Source organism: Hypanus sabinus, chromosome 10 (assembly GCF_030144855.1).
Source record: "Hypanus sabinus isolate sHypSab1 chromosome 10, sHypSab1.hap1, whole genome shotgun sequence".
In the NCBI taxonomy this organism is placed as follows: Eukaryota; Metazoa; Chordata; class Chondrichthyes; order Myliobatiformes; family Dasyatidae; genus Hypanus; species Hypanus sabinus.
This window is the reverse complement of record NC_082715.1, coordinates 146982232-147004274: the sequence shown is the minus strand read 5'-3', so window position 1 is coordinate 147004274 and position 22043 is coordinate 146982232. Positions and strand designations below refer to the sequence as shown.

The window sequence follows — 22043 nt, the reverse complement described above, 5'->3', positions numbered from 1 at the left end:
TGCTGAAAGTATACATATTCTTAAGAAATGGGGAATAAATAGATAGGAGTAACTAGTTCAGCTTTCTTGTTTCTTTCACCAAAGTAAACTCAGTTGATGAGAATGTCTTGGCTATTGTGTAGTAATTATTGAATTAATGAGCAAATAACATTTTGAGATTATCCCTTCTTTAAGCTTCTCCTGCCCATCACCTCCTTTGGTGCCCCTCCTCCTTCCCTGTCTCCCATGGTCCACTCTTCTCTCCTATCAGATTTCTTCTTCAACTCCCTGATTCTCACTGCATCCACCCTCCCCCCACCTTCCCCCCACCACCTGGCTTTACCTATCACCTTCTAGATTGTACTCCTTCCCTATCCCCCCACATTCTTATTCTGGCTCCCTCCCCCTTCCATGCCAGTCCTGATGAAGGCACTCGACCTGAAACGTCCTTTCCATAGATGCTGAGGAACCTGCTGAGTCCCTCCACCATGTTGTGTTAGTCCAGATATCCATTACTGCAGAATATCCTATGTTTAAATTGTTGAAAATTTAAAATTCTTACTAATTCAGATCCCCGATGCTTCAAAAAACAGAATACATCCTTTTAAGAGGAATGGGATCTATATGTGAGCAATGCAGTATTATTTTTCACTCTGCTCAGGAACTGGGGCTTCAATGGATAGCTGACTGAATTCCTTCGAGGAACATTACCAGAAAAAAATATGATTTGGCACAAGCTGTAAACGACTGCTGCTGTAACTTAGTCAGCAAGCAATATTATTAGCACATGGATATGAATGCTTTGGAAAATTCCATTTAAATAAAAACAGAGCCAAGAAACCAAGCAGTAACTGCTATGGAAATATATAAAAGCTATTACAGCATTTTCATGGCAAACAGGTAGCTCTATCAAAATTACTGCTGTTCAGAAATTTAACAACTTTCATCTATTATCAAGCATTCAAGGATTGCTTCACTGATTTATTTTCATCTGCAAGATTTTCAAAAAAATGTTTCATATACCATGTGATTAATAACAGGTTATTGCCCACATATATGAAACATGGATTTTTCACTGTCAAATTATCATTGTATGATATTTGTGTCATGTCATTTTCTAGCTACTGAACTGGGTCCTTCTCATCATCACAAATAGAATAGTTAGTTAATGGCCTATTAGCTCATCATATCTGCCCTTTGATCAATCTTATTAGTCTGATAGTCATTCTTTTCCCTAAAACTCTGCATTTTCTTCTTTTAGTTCTATTTTGATCATTGTTATTGGACCAGCTATTACTAATTTTCAGATCTGCGTTCAAGTTTCAACATAGTTTTTCCTCATGTTATCTATGTGCACTCAGTGTATATCATCTGTACCTAATAAAGTGGTCACTGAGAGTATTTTCTTGATTTTCTGCTGGTCTAGCCCATCCAATTCAAGGTTCAACATGTGTGTTCAGAGATGCTCTTCTGCACACTGTCAGTTTGAATCAGTCTGGCCATTTTCCTGACCTCTCTCATTAACAAGGTATTTTCACCCATAGAACGGCCGCTCACCATATGTTTTTTTGTTTTTCACACTATTCTCTGTAAATGGTAGAGACCTGTGGGTGAAGATCTGAGATAAGCAGTTTCTGAGAAACTCAACAATCATTAAGCTTTGATCACATTTCTTCCCCATTCTGATGCTTGGCCTGAATCTTGGAATGAATCTCTTGACCATGCCTGCATGCTTTTATGCATCGAGCATAAAAAATAATAAATAATAATAAAAAATAATAAAACTATAAGCTAGTTTACATATTTCTATTTATTGAATTTTTAAAAATTATTTTTGTGTTCCTTATCTTACTGTGTATTTTTTTGTGATGCAGCAGATCCAGATTAACAATTATTTCATTCTCCTTTACATATGTGTACTGGAAATTACATTAAATAATATTAATATTAAATCTTGAGTTGCTATGTGATTGACTGATGAAGTATTTGCATTGATGAAGTGTGCAGGTGTACTGAATAAAGAGGTGCTGAGTGGATTTTGGCTCACTGCCTTAAACTCCTGTCTTCTTACCACCAACTTTTTTGCCACTGAAGTTGTACTGTTTAACCTATTGCAGCAAAATCCTTAAATATTTTTAATATCTGTAGCCTTTAAAACAGCACCCTCTTTAAAATTATCCCATTTAATTCACACTATCCGTTGTAATTTTGGTTCACTAGCTCATCACTCCATATCTTTCCATGATCTATTTCATCTACTTGGTTCTGTGACTCCTGAAGTTTATTACTCTTTTGAACAATATTTTACTTTTGCACCTTCCTTAATATCATAGTCTGTGCATCCAAAACCATATGACTAAGCTATCTCAACAAGAGCAGTAAGCCATATATTAATCCTTATTTGTGAACTTGGCTATTTAGCACCAGAAGCCTGATTCACCATTTAACAGGATCAGAGCTGGCACCACACCTCATTCACATTTCCCTTGAGCATCCAGAACTACAACAATCTTGCCTTTTTACATATTCAAAGACTGATATCCTGAAGTCCAGTGTATGGATGTTCAAAGATTTATAACCCTTTGAGGAAATTAATTTCTCATCTAGCTTAAAAATAGCTCGCCCCTTATTTACTAGTCTTGGACTCTGCAGCTGTCTACCCTATCAATCCCTTTCAGAATCTCCTACACCTCACTGAAGTCACTGCTCAGCATTCCATTACCTGGCATTCTTATTTAAATTTGCTTCAAAGGACAACACCCTCAGATCAAGAATTAATTTATTTAAACCGCACTGTACTCATTCCAAGGCATGGAGGTCAAAAGTACATATAGTATTAGGTCTCACCAAGCTGAGCTTTTATATTCCAATACACTGTAAAGCAAGGCATTCTGTTTGCATTCCTAATTGCTTTGATACCCCCATATATTTTCCAAATCTCATAAACAAGTATTTACAGATACCTCAGGAGACCAATATTTACCAATTTCTCATCATTTAATAAGTATTCTATTTTTCAATTCTTCTTACCATATTCAATAACCTCACATTTTCCAATATTATATTCCAGATGCCCCTTTCTTGTTTGCTTACTTGTCAATATTCCATTGCAGATTCATCATTCTTCCAGGTCTGTTTGCTACAGAACTTTATATTATTGACAAATTCATCAGTCAATATTATAAATCGTTAATACTGACGCAGAGATACTGAACACTAAGTAAAGGACAGCCTGAAAATGACCTGTTTATTGTTATTGTTTTCTTTCTGTTAAATAATCCCTGAAGTATTCCGACATTGAGAATAAAATTCCCTTTCAGCTGCACTCGTTATCACACTCTCAAAGACTATTAGCTTTGTCAAACATATTTTTTCCTTCATAAAGCATGTCAACTCAGCCTCATTAAATCAGAATTTTCTAATGGCCTTGTTAGAGATGAATGATGGGTTCTAGTCGTTTGCTCCAGAGGTACTCTGGTTCCCTGTTTTATCTCACTTTTCAGGAAGTGTCACTCTCCAATATGCTGTAACCTGTCCAGAATTTAGGAAATCTTTAATAGATCTTCTTTATGTATTTGGCCTATCCAGTTTCATTATTTACTGCACCTTTACTCCGTCGACTCTTCTATTTAAAGGTGGCTGTTCAGTTCTACCTCAGATACAGACTCTTCCTCTACAATACATTCCTCTACTGGGGTCTTCGGTCCCACACCACTAGGTTACCCTTCAACCATCAGGCTCCTGAACCAGCATGGATAACTTCACTCACCTCACCACTGAACTGATCATTGAATATAACCTATCGGCTCACTTTCAGGGCCTCTACAACTCATGTTCTCAATATTATTTACTTATATTATTATTATAAGTTTTTTTGTATTTACACAGTGTCTTTTTTTGTTTGTCCGACTTTGTGCGTAGTTTTTAAAAATTCTATTGTATTTCTTTGTTTTGATGAGAATGCCTGCAAGGAATTGAATCTCAAGGTAGTATATGGTGACATATACATATTTTGAACTTTTGAATTTACTTTGAACTTTTACAATAATGATAATGGCATTGCCAAATTTCAAAAATACTAATATTTTGCTGTTTTAACATGCTGGCCAAGGGAAAAGTATGGGCTAGGGCAGTGGCTCCAAAGTGTGTGAGAACATCCCCCAGGGTGGTGGGAGTTTCCAAAGGAGCAATAAAGATAAAGGGACAGTGGAGAATGCTCGGTAACAAGGGGAGCTGCTGAGGGATTACAGGCTTCATAATTGATAAAATTCTTTGAAGACCCAACTGCTTCATTCAATAATCAACACAAAAATATTAGGTATGGCACTGCTTATTTGTCAGAGTTATTTGCAAAGTTTAATTAAATCAGTCTTCAATTACAAGTAAATGATGCGAATCTTATCAAAGACAAATTAGTCGTCTCACATTCCAGTCCAAGTTATCTTTATTTAAGAGCAACTTTAGCCGTTGCATCCTTTTCCAATTTCTGAACCTAAGTTGAAAGAGAAAGAAGAGTACCAGATGGTGATCTTTAAGTATACTGTGCCCATCTGGGTAATCTGCATAAAGATATAACAGAGAGATTTCAGGATTGTCTCTCGATCCAATTTCTAGATTGGGTAATAGATCCATTCCTGAACACTTGTAATGAAGAACCAACAGCAAGGATGGAAGAACTAATCTTGCTCCAAAATGATTTACAGCTGAAACTGAGTTTCAAAAAATCATAAGACTTTTGGTTGCATAAAGAGGTCTCTGAACACTATCCTGTGGAAAAAGATCAAGTTGTTCTTGACTGCCTTTCCAATATCATATTTAGTGAAGTGCATTTTCAGAGCAATTGCCCAACTGCTTTCAAAGCAATGAAACAGTCTGCAAATTATTGAACATAGTGATCTGAGAGACATTCGGCGTGATGTTGAGAAGCTGATATCACTGCACCAAGCCCATCCATCTCATTGAAACGTGAAAATACAATGAAGCAGTGAATAGTTGGACTACCAATGTGTGCTCTAAAACTGTTTCACTGTAATTAAATTATTTTATTTGTAAATTTATATAGATTTGAATATTGTTTGCAGTTATTTGTCACTGCTTTAAATTTGCAAAGCCTATTTTCTTTCACTGTGCATCATAAATCAAAATTCCTTATACCTTTCACATATTGGCTGGAAAGGAAGAGGGATGTGCTGAGTATGTGGCCTGGGAGCCAGAAAGGCAGTAACCCAACAAAGTTTGGGAACCACTGGGCAAGGGCATAGCATTCCATGAATATTACCATGCAAACTTTTATATTGCTCTAGAATGGAAAAGGTGCTTTGCTCTCTCTTAATGACAGCTTTTGCTCATTGCTAGATTTGTTCATTTACTTTTTACAAGTGTGGCCTTTGGGACACCAATATTGTTATCTGTCTGTAATTGTTCCTTAACTGAGGAAGAGGTGTGAATCAAACATATCGTTGGGTCTGGAGCCACATATTGTCTAGCCAAATTAATGGCTGATTTTCATTCCTGAAGTGAATCCGGGGCATTTTCTACGACTAGTTTCATGCGCATCATTTCAGAGACTATCACTTCCATTCAAAATTTCTGTCAAACACTTGAGTGTAGATTCCCTGCAGATGTCATGGTGAGATTTGAACTCAGGCATCTGGAGAAGTCTGGTACTCTGCCTGGTAGATTCTAAGGTAACTACACTGCCACTGCCCCCTGTGGTGTCAACCGAGAATAAGTAATTGAATAGAACACAATTTCATACCTCAGGGGACAAGCAGTGACTGACCTTTTTTCAGAACAGGAAGTCAAAGCAGTGGGGAAAAAAATGCATTTTTAGTTGATGTGTCTAATTTGTTAATATGCTACCTTTCTTTTTACCTGCCTTGATTTCCAGGAATCTGTTTGGATTAGAGTAGGAAGTTACAAAGGGACATCTATAGAGTGAAGGAGCAAAGCAGCAGCAGATAGCAGTAAATGAAGGAACTGCTTTGATCCAACAAAACAATTTTGCACTATTTTCTTTATACTGAGAAACTGGAAAGTACAGAGTACAGTGATTCAGTACACACTGTAATCATAGTACTAAAACAAAACATCATATAAAAGTATTCTAAAATGCTAAAGTGAATGTTGGAGGGAAGAACAAAGGATCATCAGTCAAATATTGCTTCAGTTGGCCTCTAATTTTTTTGTTTAGTTTTGCATAATATACTATATGCCCCGGATTCCTCTGTACACTAATGAGGAAATCCTGAACTTCTGGCAGATCCTTGTGGCTGTCCTAACTGTGCTGTGATATTGGACTGATCATGGAGTTCTGCAGTGAAAAGCTAACTTGCTCCATTTGCTATACTTGAGAAGAATGACAACAAAGACTCTCAGGTTGGAGGAACAGTACTTCATATTCCATCTGGGTAGTTTCCAACCTGACGGCATGAACATTAAATTCTCTAACGTCCAGTCATGCCTCCCCCAACCCCACTTGCTCTTATTTCCATTTCCCATTCTGGCTCCCCTCTTACCATGGCAGCGTAGTGGATAGCGCAATGCTATTCCAGCTCGGGGCGTCGGAGTTCAGAGTTCAATTCCGATGCTCTCTGTAAGTACATACCTTCCCACGTGCGTGAGTTTCCTCCAAGTGCTTCAGATCCCCTTCCCCACAGTCCAAAGATGTACTGGTTAGTAGGTGTATTGGTCACTGTAACTTTTCCCATGAATAGGCTAGGGTTAAATCGGTGCATTGCTGGCCAGCACAGCTCAAAGGGCCTTTCCTTTGCTACATCTCTAAATTAAATGACATTAATTAATTAATTCCTTAAATAAAATTATCGCTTCTCCTCTCTTCACCTGCTTCCTTTCTTTCTTTTTTCCCTGGTACAAGTCCTTCCTTTCCCTTTCCCCCTGGTCCACTCTCCTCGCCTATCAGGTTCCTTCTTCTTCAGACCTTTACCTTTTGCACCTATATCTCCTCGCTCCATCAGTTCATCCCCCCTCCCCCAGCCACATTCCCCCTCACCTGGTCTCAACTATCACCTGTCAGTTTATACTCTTCCACACACTCCCCCACCTCCATTTCTCACTTCTTTCTATTTCCTTTCCAGTCCTGATGAAGAGTCTCCACCCAAAATTTCGCCTGCCTATTCCTCCCCATAGATGCTGCTTAAACTAGCAAGCTCCTCAAGCATTTTATGTGAGTTGCTTTGCATTTTTAAACTGTTCTGTTAATATAAACAAATTCAGTGATCTTTTTATTGTTTCAATGTTTATATTCTTCATAAATTTACACCATTTTGCTAAAATATTAAATTTTTAATAGCTCTTGAACGTTGTGAACAGCTGGTTAAACTTGGGACATGGTTTAACATTTTGTTGATATATTTCTATGGGATTTATGTCCTGCATATCAGACATCAATCAGGAAGCTCTTGTCAGAAGATCCCATCAAAGTGAGAGTTGTCTAGCAGTAAGGAAGGTGCTAGATACACCCAGAAAATTTAAATCCACAGCATCCCTGGATGGTAGAACAAAAATGACACAGGGCAAGAAATGTTGAATTCAGATGGCAGCATGTATAAACTTGCCAGCAATTCCAAGTTAGTAACTTTGACAGCAATCTAATTTCAATGTATTAAAATTATAAATGTATTCAATAGGATACACTGTTCCTGACTGACAGACAACTATTTCTTTAAGGATCTATTTTTCAAGGAAATGAAACAGCTTTAATTGTGGATGAGAAACAATTATTTTGTTGAGTGAGACTTGGCAGAACATTCCACAGTTGGAATTCTGTCCATTCTTTTAGAGCTTTGATTGCACTACCTTCCAATTTCTGTGAATGCGTCAAGGAAGAGGAGGAGCCCGGTTGCTACTTCTCTTCTGTCAACGAGGGTCTAATGCTAACAGCCCCATTAGAAATGAATAAAAGCATAATAATTGGTCTCAAAGATCAGCCATAAACCTGCCAGTTTTGTGGATTTATGGGCATAAATGGCTCTCCTGATTCCAAGTGCTAGAAGTGAAACTGTCACAACAGAAACCAAAAACTCCCATGACCAAACTTTTGATGTACAGAGAGCTCATTAAATATGAGCCATCGCCATCGGAGCTCAGTAAGATACCTTGGTGACATAAATAATGATGCAGAACAATACAAACAGCTGCTGTTCCAGGCCATCTGAAAAACTGTTAAATCCTATCTTTCAGACCAAAAAGTATGATGAGGTCCATTAAGGAGACCAAGCTGACAAAAACATCTGTAATATTCATGAAGCATGATCAAAAGATCCTTCAGAAAAGTCTAATTACTGAAAGCTTAATTACTAACTTGAAGCTGAACCCACTCATTTGCACATGCCCCACACCCATCTGAGCACACAATACCCCACCCCTACAATTAAACACAACTGCCAGAATTGAAATTAGTCATTTATAATAAAGTACAGGCTACCCTAATGAAACACTGCACTGAACAGAGATTACACTCAAGGTATGAACAATTCTACCTAAATCTAAAGGAGGGATTTATATGATTGTCATTACACTCAAAAGCTGGCTCTCCATAACAACTGAGACACTATCATTGAAATATATATTAAATATGTGACGAAATATTCTTCAAACTTATTACAAGGATAGTCAACATAAACTTTTCTCCCCACTTTTCTGCTGCTGAAGGTTGGGACTTTTTGGTCCAGAATCTTCTCACTGGTCATGGGCAGCATTCTTCCCTACTACTCACCGTGCCCTTTCCTCAAAGTAAGTGAATACTATACTGCAGCCAGACTCAGTATCCAGTACTTGAATCTCTGTGCTCCAAATGCTCCTAATGTAGCCTGTGTCACATGGAAAAGTGTAGAACACAATGAGTAGTTTTCCTCTTTAGCCTCAGGTTCCTGGAGTGCACTCTCGAAATGTGCGTACATAATTCAAAATACATTCTTCAGGAACTGGTAGTATAATACCTGTGCTGGTTCAGGTGCCACTGTCCATTCTGGGGAATCAGGCATTTCATTTTTTTTTCGTTCTTACACTTCATGCCTTCACTAGCCTAGTGCATCTCCTGGTGGCTAATAAAGTGAACAGCAGTGTAGACTTGGCACAATGCAAAAAGATAGTACAAACATATACATGTGTTCTCAGTTGTCTAGATATTTAAAATCTACATTATAAATGTCTGGAGTCCATGAGCTTGAATAATGCTGCAAAGAAGTAATTATACACGATGAAATAAAACAATCCAAAGGTTCCAGATATTTCTTACATCTCCTGATGTTCCCAGACTGCCTGCTCTTACTCAATTGCCCAGATGTGTGATACATTCCAAGAAAAATCCCAAGTTACAGATATGATCTACAGTTGGTACTCTACTAGAATTTTGTTCTGGAAAATCATTTTTTTCTTAATTATTTTTATTCAGTCATTGAAAGTAATCCACGCTTAGAAGACAAGCACCATATATAGTTTGACAACTATTTTGTTGTTTTATAGGTGTAAATTTAGAACACATGAGAAACACTCAGCTAATAATGGTAAGAGAAGCAGTTAACACTATCGGACTTTGAAAACTTGCAGTTTCCACTAATATCATTGAATAATTAAACATCTGGTCAAGAGCAATCTCCAAAATACTGGTAGGAGGATTTGTGGCAATTAAAACAAATTATTTTCCATCACCATCCAATAACTTTCAATGGAAATGCACTATTTCAATATCGGGTGATATCAGAACTATCTGCTTAGGCAAAAACTTTTCATTGCTCTATACTATGCTGACACTTACTGCTTTGGCTGCTAAATGCACAGTCAATTGAAATAAGCACTGAAAGGATGCCAATACTGATGGAAATGTACCATTCCCTATCTTTGAAGGAACAGTGAAAAAACTAGGGTTGGGGAGAAAGTGACTGAATACCGACTCTTATTTACTCGGTTTTGATTACATCCTATCCACATCAATGTAAAGTTCAAATGATTAAGCTTTTGGGTCTTTCTCATTCTTTTCCCTAGATTTTAAAAAAAATATTCTATCTTTAACCTTAACTGGACAGCAGCACTGTTAACTGAATCAGAGATTTGGAAGTTTAATCTGCACTCCATTGATGCAACCTGAATACAAGGCTGGCACTCTACCTGGTGTGCTGATGCTGTGCTGTCACAGCTTTGAGATGAAATATTGAACCAAAACTACCTCTCTTCTCTAAAGATTACATGACACTTTTGACTAAGAAATGGGGTGCTGTTTCTGAAGCCTGAAATAGTTTTTATATTTTAATCAACAAAAAGAAAATTATTTGAAAATTTATTGCAGCAATATTTATGGGACACTGCTGTGAATAAATTCATTAACTTGTGAACATGCAAAAGCCCAGATTTTGTGATTAGCATTGAGGCTATTAGAACTCACTATTATTATAGAACAGATTAACTACAACAGGACCACTTACAGAAAATGTTGGGGCTTCAGTCATTTCAGTGATTCATTCTATCTTAATTATTTTGTAACAAACTTTCTGACACTGAAAATTAATTTAAAAAGTATGAAGTCATGATACTTCAGTTATAATTATCAAAAAAATGCAAAATCATCTTTCCCTCTTGGTTTTATTATTTAGTTCCTTTTCTGTACAAGTTTGCCATTGAAATACATCTTCCTTCTTTATAGTGGTCCCTCAGGCTGTCCTGCTTCCACTCCACTTCTGTGTCTGCACCTGAGGTGGGAGCCGCCAGCTCTTCTAGAAGAGGCAGCAGGAGTTTGACAGAACAGGGAGGTGGGTGTGGAAAGTGGTGCATTCCTTCTACTGTATAGTTCTACATATTCCCAAAGAGATCTTAAGTTCTCAAAACTTCTCTATTTTGAGCAAATTGTTCATTTGTCTGACTAGCTGGTAATCAGTGCCTGTTCCTGGGGTCTGGTGTTGGACAATGTGCATGATAAAAAGAGCTTGGGGCCTTTCAGGACTTTCGGTAGGCTGCAACCATAACAATCACTTCGGCACTTGGCAGAGACCAATAAGAAGGAGCAGCCATTGGTAGAGTTGTCAGTGTCGGAGTAGCCAGGCTTTGGCTCAACAGGCTTCAGCAAGAAAAGGCAGAGGGTCTAAGTTTCTAACAAGTTTATTTTTCACTTTCTTTTTCTACCAGTACATATCTAATGTAGTGAGAGTGGGTCTAGAGTTAATGGTATGTTCTTTGTGTGAGATATAGGAACTCTGGGAGGCCCCCAGTCTCCCTTCATAACTACAGCTGCACAAAGTGCACTAAGCTGCAGCTCCTTGGAGACTGTGTAAGGAATTGGAGCTCCAGCTGGATGACCTTTGGCTCATACTGAGGAGGTGATAGATAGGAGCTACAGGGAGGTAGTTACTCCTATGCTGCAAGAGGCATGTACCTTGATGACTGTCAGGAGAGGTGAAGGGATTGGGCAGCCAGTGTAAAGAGCCTCTGTGGCTATTCCCCTCAATAATAAGCACACTCTTGGATACTGCTGATGGGTTGCTGGGGGCGGGGAGGGTTGAGGTCACCAACTGGCGAAGCCACAGTGATCAGGTCTCTGGCACCGAATCTGGTTCTGTAGCTCAGAAGGGAAGGGAAGACAAGAGAAGGGCAGTAGTGGTAAGGGATTCCACAGTTACAGGAGCAGACAGAAGATTTTGCGGATGTGAAACAGACAGCCAGATGGTTTGTTGCCTACCAGGTGCTAGGGTCAGGGATGTCTCGGATCAGGTCCACACATTCTAAAGTGGGAGGATGAGCAGAAGGACGTCATAGTACATATTGCTACTGATGACATTGGTAGGAAAAGGGACAGCCCAGAAGACAGAATATAGGGAGTTAGGTAGAAAGCTGAAAAGCAGAGGAGTCCAGGGTAGTAATCTCTGGATTGCTGCCTGTGTCACGTGCCAACGAGTGTAAGAATAGGATGATCTGGCAGATGAATCAGTGTCTGAGGAATTGATATATGGGGCAGAGTTTCAGATTTCTGATCACTGAGATCACTTCTGGGGAAGATATGACCTGTAAAAAACAAGGACGGGTTACTCCTGAACCCGAGGGGGAGCAATATCCTTGTGGGCAGTTTTACTAGAGCTGTTGAGGAAGATTTAAACTAATTTGGCAGGGGGATAGGAACCAGAGTGAAAGATCAGATGATGGAACAGTTGGGACAATACAAGTCAATCAATTGTGTAGTGAGACTACGAGGAAGGACAGGAAGATGATCGGTCAAAATTGTAGTTAGAGGGATGAGCTGAAGTGTGACATGGAGGGGGGTAGATCAAAAAGACAGATGAATATAGGACTGAAGGTGTTATATTTGAATACACATAGTATTAGGAGTAAGGTAGATTATTTTGTAGCACAGGTCGAAATTGCCAGGTATGACGTTTTGAATCGTAGCTGAAAGAACATTATAGTTGGGAGCTGAACATCCAAGGATACACATTGTATCGAAATGACAGGGAGGTAGGAAAGGAGGTGGTGTGGCTCTCTTGGTAAAAAATGAAATCAAATCTTTACAAAGAGATGATTTAGGATCAGAAGATGTAGAATCCTCGTCGGTAGAGTTAAAAGACCCTGACAGGAGTTATATACAAGCCTCTGAACAGTAGCCAAGATGTGGGATATAAATTACAATGGGAGATTAAAACAAAATGTGAAAAGGGCAATGTTATAACAGTCATGGGGGAGTTTAATAGGCAGGTAGATTGGGAAAGGGCGCTGGATCCCAAGTGAGAGAGATTTGTAAAATACTTCACTACCACCTTTCAAAGTTGATAAATGCTACCCTGGCCAGAGATACTCAGTATCTAACCAACTTTTCATTTCAAGGCATTTGGCAATTATGACACGCTTTTGCAGATGAACAATCTCTCTTCTCTAATTTCTTTATTACTCTTATGCCAGCAAACTACATTTGGGAAAGAGGCCATCCATACCACATTCTCTGCCCATCCAGATCACATCTTCAAAGGTTCAAGTCCTGGTTATCAGAGGCTCAGTTATATAGCATGGAAACAAGCCATTCGGCCCACCACATTCATGCTAACCAGTGACTATCCATCTGTAATAACCCCATTTTCCAGGTTTTTATGTCTCAGGGATTCAAGTGCTCAGTTAGACACTTAGTAAATGCTGTCAGAAGCTCCACCCCCATCTCTCCAGCAGTTTATTCAAGGTAATAGTCTCTGGGTGACAAAGGCCCTCCAAATCCCTTTTAAATCTCTCACGCTTCACACTAATCTATATTACCTGCAGAACTAATTTTCTCTGCAGTACATTAAATCATGGAAGTTGGTGTACGCATCTTCAAAGGGGAAAAGTAATCAGCACCTCAAGACTCAGTGTCCACTTTTCTCAACAGCTGAACTCTTAGGACTTCAGAAAAACCGTTTCAAACTGAAAACTGACAAAATAAGCAAGTGCAAGGTAAAACTTTCAACTGCCATACACCTTGTGTTTTAATGAAAATAAACACAAAATGAAGGGAATAGCACCTCATATCCTGCTTGGGCAGCTCCCAACCTGGCGGCATGAATATTGACCTCAAAATCCTGGTAATTGCCTCTACTACCCCTTTTCTCCAATCTTCTTTTCTGAGTCCATCTGATCTAACTGGACCCCATTAGCCTCTCTTTCTCCTCCCTCACCACCTCCACCTGCCCATCAGCTACACACTCCTTCCATCAGTTCTCCTCCCCAGGCTTCCTCCCTTTTATCCCATGTTCCACTTTCCTCTACTATCAAATTCCGGCATCGCCAGCCTTTTGTCACTCCCATTTACCATTTCCCAGCTTCAGACATCATTCCTATTCTCCACTCCTCCATCATCTGCCTATCAGCCCCCTCACCTAGATTCACCTATCACCCGTCAGCTCTCGCTTCATCCCTTCCTTCTATTTTTTTTAATATACTGGTGATCTTCGCTCTTTCAGTCCAGTTAAAGGGTCTTGACCTAAAACACTGACTATTCCATAGATGCAACATGACCCAGTGAGTTCCTGCAGCTCTTTGCATGTTTCTTCAAATTGCAACATATACAGTGTCTTGTGTCTGCACAACATAATTTTTCACATTATAGCAAGGATTTGCAAACAATCAGTGTGAAGCTAAATAATGTACAAACCATTTCACAATGCAGCTCCAAGTTGAGATCCCCTTTATTTGTGTGGAGTCTGACATAGCCCTTCTTTTTGACATATCGGTAACGGACCTGGTCATCTTCAATGGCCGCTGTGAAAGAAAGATAAAAGTAAAGTTTAATGTTTAACCTTTTCAACCATTTCACACCAAGGGGAATGGGAGCTAAAAGAAGGCAACAATTAGCAAGATGAAGAACCTATTAAAAGAACAAATTGAGAAATCATTTTGATACAGTTTGGCTAAATGGTAAGTAGTATGGTGGCAGGAACGTTTGGTCATTTTGATTCCATTCTAATCAAATAAACAGATCAGGAATTTTCAGTATGAGGTAGTTGGTCAGAGCTCACACAGCAGTGATCATGGTGTTTAATTTAGGCACCAATGTTAATAAGAGGTCTCATGGTGGGGTTAACTTAGCAGCAGAGATCACGGCTCACTTAAAAGAATGCAAAATCTTTTTTTTCAACAAAAGCCCATCAAAGGCTATAGGGAATAGTTGTAATGGTATTTGTTGGAATTACTGGTATTTAATACTTTTCTAAAATTTTGGGCAGTAACCAGTTCTCTTGCTGTTCTGGGTATGATTCTAATGTTGATATAAGCTATGACAGTCTAGCCAAAATCAGTACCAAAATGACTTAAACATTTGTGGCACCTTTTAAGGAGTGGCAAGACCCAGTGTAGCACAATGCTGCATCTGGTGACTTTAGAACCATAACTCCAGATCTTTCTTCTAATGTTGAACCTACTTCTGATTCATATACTTCGTTGTGCCGTGAGCTCCCACCATGTCAAAACTTCTTATCAATGGGGCTATCATCACAGCATCGTCTGCAGACAGTATTTAATTGTTGTGCTTGGTTAACCACACCTTTTTGCTTCATCATGTGATTATCAGAATGGTACAAGGCAAATTACAATTAATAGTTCCTTTGTTACTTACTTAGATTAGTTATAGAAGAAAGCGAAATCTAACCTTAGTATTTTCTTGCTACATTCTAGCCACCATTTCAAACTACATGTCACTGAAGAACTGAAATAAAAAATGCAACCTATCTCCAGATTTCTGTCATTGATATAGAACTTCAGAAGACATGTACTGTATAGCTCAACTTAATCTTTAATTTATTCCAGGGTGGTTGGTTTCAAAATGACTAAATGAAACGCCTGCACATGAAAAGGTCATGGTTTACAGGCAGGGAAGCCACACTACTGGAAAAAACAGGTCAAGTGACATGGGAACAGTAAGGGGAGAGGCAGGAGATTGGGGAAAAAATAGAGGAACAAAGGCAAATTGATGAGAGGAAGGGAAAGAAATTATAAATGGGATAGAAGAAAGTGAATGTGTAGTATAAATATTGTGAACCAATTAGGGGACACGATGGAGGGTGACTGACTGAATGAAAGAACGAGTCAGGAAGAATGGACATGGGAAAGGTGTAAGTGAGTTAAGGTGAGGTCACCCATCACCAAGTGCCACCATCCACTTTAAACCATCTTTTAATAATGTTGTTTACATTGTAGACACGTTTTATTTTTAATGTATGTATAAAATATTTGGCTTTGTTCACTAATGGATTAAAACTGAAAAAAGGTGAAAGTGGTATCAAGTTCCCAGTTGAACATTATTCAACATCAACGATAATTTCAGCAAAGTTTTAAAGCTTCGCTCTGACAACGAGCAGAATCTTCATTGTTATTGGTACACCTTACATCATGTACATAAAGAGAAATTATTCAGTTTCCAATAGTCTCATTTCCAAGAACATGAGAAATTCTAAAAGGAAACTGAGACTGTGAAAAAGTGCTCTGAAAGTGATGCTGGGATACTCTTCTCTAGTACTTTTCAAACCATTTGAATGAGAATACCCATATTACACCTGTAAAATCACCGTGACTCCATCCCTCATCGTATGCAATGTTTCTATTGCAGTCTTTGTCAATATCATGTGTTTGCTTTGGATTACCTTCTACTGATACCCCAGAACAAAACCGGGCTTAAAAGGAGTAAATTACGAGGACATGTTGCATAAAGTTTGGTTTGGATTTTTCAAGCTTAGGTTGGGGGCTCTTTAAAATATCAAAAATGTTCAATATAAAAGTTACAGAAAAAGTATTTGACTTTACGGTGGGAAAATCCTAGAAACAAGAGCCTGGTATTAAAATGAGAACTGAGACACTTAGGAATGAATTTGGAAATCTCTTTTGTACACAAAGGATAATAAAAACCTGGAACTCTGCCAACAAAAGGATGTGGATCCTGATAAGGAGATAAATAGAATTTTCAAGACAGAGACTGGTCGATTTTTGTCACGTAGCAGTTCAAATGATATGAAGATGGATAAGTGAAAGTCAAGTATAGGTCAACCACAATTAAATCACAGGTTAATGTCTGAATAGTCAACTGTTCCAATGTTCCTAGAATAGACCTGTTAGCAGAATACAAATTTGAAATATAACCTATTGCACGCAACTCCTCAAAGAAATTGCCGTGGCCCAGATTTTAGCCTCTATTTCTCAGCATGTGGAGTCTGGGCTATTTGAACCTAAATGAACAAATAGAATAGTCAAAGAATAGGTGTTGTGAATCAGAGCCCTCAAAGAGGCTTTTATTCATCAGGAGTGCAAACTGAAGGGTCTCTCTGAATTCTGGATACGAGGCTCTACTTCAAACAACATCCTTCCTTTTAATGAAACTTATTAGTAGCACATGGAGCTGAATGTATTGAACTGCAATTTCAGAAAGGAAGGTTATTTTAGCCATATTCTATAAAGTTGTTGTGATAAAAATCCAGGGGGAATATCTGTTATTTTTCTTTTCTCAGGTCTGTAGATTTCAAGGCATTTAGCAAACCACAGAATGAAATACTTTGTAAGAATTTATAGCTGGAAGAAAACTATATATCCCACTGGTTTACCGTTCTGTTTCTACATCTGATTAGCACAGTAAAACGAATGAACATTCAAATGCACTTATGAGAACTTGCTGTCAATAGTCAATATGGAACTATTTGTTGTCATTGGCAAGTTCATCCCATTAATGTAGAACAGATATGGTTTTCACATTTTTATTTCATGCACAAATGAAAATAAAACACTTATGTCCTGAGATATTTTCAGTGTATATAACAAAATAATAGAGAACCAAAATAACCAATCACTAATTATATATACTGCCAAGCCAAAGCCTGAATTATCTGTAAGTATAACAATTGAGTAGCCCACCACACCATACCAAGTCCGTCTTTCTAACCCACCAGAACATGCCATATATAAGAATTAATCTATCATTCAAACTGGAAAGTAAAATGTCACTGTAAATTTTATAAAAGAGAACAAAAGTGAGAGGTTGTTCAATACTTTATAAAAAAAATACATGGAAGGAGAGGTTTGGTTTAATGACAGACCAGTATAATAGTGCAAATCTGATCTTAGGTTGTTATGAAGCTTCAAGCTCTAATTAATCTTACATAGTCTTGATGTTTGCAGTGACCATAGCAGAATGCTGAGGAAAATAAATTTATTCTTGTTGTGCCAGTGGCAACCAAATAAAACATTTTAGCATATACTTAAACAGATTAGTTTGTTCCTCTCATGTTTATTTTGCCATTCTTTGGTCTCCCCTCTCCCAGTCCATACCTCAATAAGTTCTCATGTTTCTGAATGAAGAGGGTCCCAAAGAACCACTATCAGGGCATTGGACACAGCTGTACATCATATGGAGAAGAGAAGTTAGATCAAAGAGAAGGTGCAGATAAACTTAAAATAATGATTCCAGTATGGAGGGATTTCATTAACAACTTGAGACGAGACCTGCTAGGGATGCTGAAGAATGTAATAACTTTGGGCAGGCTAAATAAAGCAGCTGCTGCCTTCAACAGGGCCAATAGCATAAAATCAAAATGACAGAGAAAAGCTACAAGGAGGGTGCAAGGAATTTTTTTTAAACACAGCATTGCCATCACCTGGAGCTCACTGCCTATGATGGTCGAAGGAGTACATGAACAAGGGGTTTCAAATGGAAATGCATAAACAGAGAATTGGGAGAATAAAAAAAACAGTAAATGGACAGTAGGTTCAGTGTTAATGAGTGAACACAGACTGGGTGGGCCTATTTCCACCCTGCATGTCTCTGATTCTATGGCTTGAAGGAAGTTAATTCGCAGAGCTATCAGCAAAGGACATGACAATGGAAGAGAATGAAATGGTCTACGAGGGTGGGTTGCATTTAATACTCTGAAAGGTGCTCTTCTGTTCTATATTTATTCAATGGTTGTGAGCCACTATTTCTGTTAAGGGGTATATTATCCTAAGGAGAGTCAATATTTGACTCTAGTATGCCCTTTGGATGGCAGAACAGCTAGAATAAAGAGCCTATCTGATGAAGTGTTTGCGGTGAAGATGCTTACACAATGTATGAGCCTGTGCCTATAATGAGGTGTGATATATTTGTTATTTCTTTTACAACTGATTCACTTCAGACAGCTCACAGTTCAAAATATTTTGTAAAGTTCCAGTCCCAAGCCATGTTCTAATGACATCCCAAAGTTGGACAATTATGTAGGAAAACTGTTCTCTGCTCAAAACTAAGCTCTGCGCAACTAAAAAATAAATGAACAAATAATTCAGCTTTGGTGGTGGTGTGAGGTGGGGGCATTTTAAGTGAAAAGAGGCCTTTCAACACCCTGATCAAGCAGATCTGACTTCAGTTAATCACTTTATACAAAAGTTCACACTTTCAACAACACAGTATTCCATCAGCATCAATCTAGACAATATCTTTACATCACTTAATGTTTGAGCTCCTCGTGCCAAGAGTGTCAGTGCTGTATCTAGGCTATTTGAACATTTCAAAGAAGTTTTGTGATAGGTAAAGCATTACATAAAATGAAACCAAACTGAATAAATAGGATTCAAATAATCAGCTATAATCTAGCTGAACTGTAGCACGGATCAATGTTCACGACCAACATATAATGCTTCAGCTTGATTTAAACAGGCAACATCATGGAGCCACTGGAACTTAGAGAGTCAAACAAGTCAATGGAACTTAGAGATTCTTCTATTTTAAGGGACACTGCATTTTACGTGTTGTTGGACACATGAAACAATTCCTGGAATTAGAGTATTTTCATTTTTGAAAGCTGCTGTCCTTGATAGGGTGTGATTAGAGGGAGGGTTTGTGGTTAATAGTGGTGTGAGAGCAGGAGGAGTGACTGGTTATGGTGGATTGTAGCTTGTCAGTTACCTACAACTGCATGAAAACTTTGAAACCATGGAATCATAACGCAAATGCCACAGTCCTACTTCACCAATCTGCATATCATCCTTTTGTATTTTTTTAAAATATTGCCCTACAACACAGGAGGCCATTTAGTTCAGCGAGTCTTAAAGAGTAATCCCATGAATCTTGTTCTCTGGGTTATTTCCCCACGTGGCCATCAACTCTTTCTACTTCCACTTGCAGTTATTTACCATAGCTAAGTCAATTACAGATGAACACATCTTTGGGATACCAAAGCATCCACAGCACTTAGACTTAGGGAGTACCTGAATACTCTACAAAGGCAGAACCCAAAGTCTGGATCAAAAAGATGCAGCACTAAAACATTTTCATTTAAATTGGTGCTCACTTATTTTACTTCTGGTTATTTTTAGACTATTTTCATAATTTTACATCAAGTAATGTTAAGAATTTTAACCTAGAGACCCTTCCAAAAACAATATCAATACTAACTTAGATAAACCTCCATCTGAAAACAATGGTATTATAAAGACTGTTGTCTCTATTTCACATCTCTTTAAATTGCATGCACTGTGGTTACAGTTCAAAATTATTAAACTAAAATCATATGTACTTGATGTACTGTTCTAACTTGCTGGCTATTTTTCCTCACCTTTTTTTTTAAGATTAGCCTCAAAATTCAACATTTCTTTACTAAGCCAGGCAGCTTTTTCTCATTAAGTGTATTGGCAATCAGAATGCTGCTTTTTATACTGACACGCAAAGGAACATACCGCTTGTAAAGTAAACAGCACGCACTGTTTTTAATCGATGAGTGCTAAGACAGTGATGAGCAGGCACCAACTATAACATTGCAAACTGACAAAGACTTTATCTCAATATTAAGCGTAGATGAAATAGCTAATCTGTTTTACCTGCTTCATGTGTAGTTTCAGGCATCATTGCTGTGGATGTGAAGGAAGCTGAGACTTTTCCTGTAGAATAATGTGCCTGTAGAAAGAAGCAACAATAATTTTATGAAATCCATTTTTCCTCAAAAATGCAAATTAAAAACATATGCAATTGGAACAGACATTAGCATATGGTGCCCCAAGCTACCACTGCCTTTCAAAAAGATCATGGGTGATCCTATACTTTGTATGTCATCCTAGACAATCCCATATCCCTTTAAGATACGAGAGGGGGACCTCATGCTGCACACTTAGCTCATTTCCTTTACAGGACACAGAGGATGCACATCAGTAAGATAAGTCAACAGATGCAGGATACCTTTGTGATGAACGCCAACTTCCAGAACATCTTAGAATGCATACTAAATCATAATTTTGACTGAATTAATTAAACACCCATTCAGAACAAAGCAGCAGTTTGTAACTTTAAATTTATTTAATGCATGGCATACAAATGATCAAATTACAAGCAGGGTTGAAAGTGTAACGTGAAATCTAGATTTCACAGCATACCCAACATTAGCCTAAATGAAGACATCAAAGGATTACATGGATGTACAGTACACAAACAGACCATCTGACCATAAATATGATGCTTCAAGTAATCCTTGTTCCTTTCTCATTTAGATACCCAACTGCCAATTAAAAAGTGGCTCCATAATCTTCCTACAAAAATGTTCTCTTCTATTGGTGTCGAATTTCATTTGTTAATTAATGAATCCATATGCAATTCCTTATCAAACTCCTCAGTGTTAACATTATGAGCCCCCAGCACCCTAATAATCCACACATTCAGAAATTGTCCTTTTTTATTCTGAAGTATAAATAAACTCATAGGCACTCTGGCTCCCATGATAGTTTGAAACTATCTTGCCTCTATTTCCTGTACTTGCTTTACATTTATTGGGTTTGCTGGAAAACTTGTTATTCAACAGTGTGACATCTAAAAATAATGAATTCAAAGTGTGTTGGAGCATTAATTGGAGTAAAATTCAATAGCCTGGATAATCTGCCAATGTGACATCACCAAAGATCTTTTTTTGCACCTCTTATTATATATACCTTCTTATCGTCATTTATATTTTTTATTATGTATGAAACTGCACTGTTGCTGTAAAACTAAAAAATTCATGACATATGCCAGTGATATTAAACCTGATTCTGATCATATACCGAGATCTGCTGTATCCATTCACTCAGAGTAAACCCTTCAAAAAGAGTCAGGCACACATCGACTGAAAAGGTACCTCAGAAGATTCTGCTAAACAGCTACTGGGCAACATATGTATGCCATCTGATCATGCCCCCTTCTTACTTTTCATATAGTTAAATAAATCAGGAAAATAGAAAGAGAACTGCAACTATTTGTTAACAAATTTTTACTATGTTTTGGGTCATGACCCTTCTTCATGCTTTTTGTGTTTTTTAAAAAAAAAACTTATGTGGTCTTTCTTTCAAGATTTGTCAAATTTATTTCAGCAAATATTTCTGCTGTCTTTTAAAAATAAATCTTGCTGGGAGCTGGGTATTGCAGGGAAGGTTGGCATTTAATGCCCATTTCTAACTGCACTTGTCACAATGTTTATGGGCTGCCTACTAGACCTTCTGGTCTGTGTGGTGAAGCTCCTACATTGCTTTAAGTGGAGAGTTATTCTTTGTTACAGTTTTCATCTACCTCAATGGATTGTAAAGACAATTCAAGAGTGGCTAATGTGAGAGTGGATTGGTGTGGC

At 38.0% G+C, this 22043-nt stretch overlaps 1 protein-coding gene across 1 annotated transcript in view; it reads right to left on the bottom strand.

Annotated features, from left to right (window-relative positions):
* ppil2 (peptidylprolyl isomerase (cyclophilin)-like 2) overlaps positions 1–22043 on the bottom strand; it is a 286701-nt gene that overhangs the window by 145713 nt on the left and 118945 nt on the right. Inside the window, exons 11-12 of the mRNA XM_059983207.1 lie at positions 20275–20350; positions 14099–14205 (exon numbers count right to left, since the gene is read on the bottom strand). Of these exons, the coding sequence (XP_059839190.1) occupies positions 14099–14205; positions 20275–20350 (183 nt within the window). The remainder of the gene's footprint in view (positions 1–14098; positions 14206–20274; positions 20351–22043) is intronic.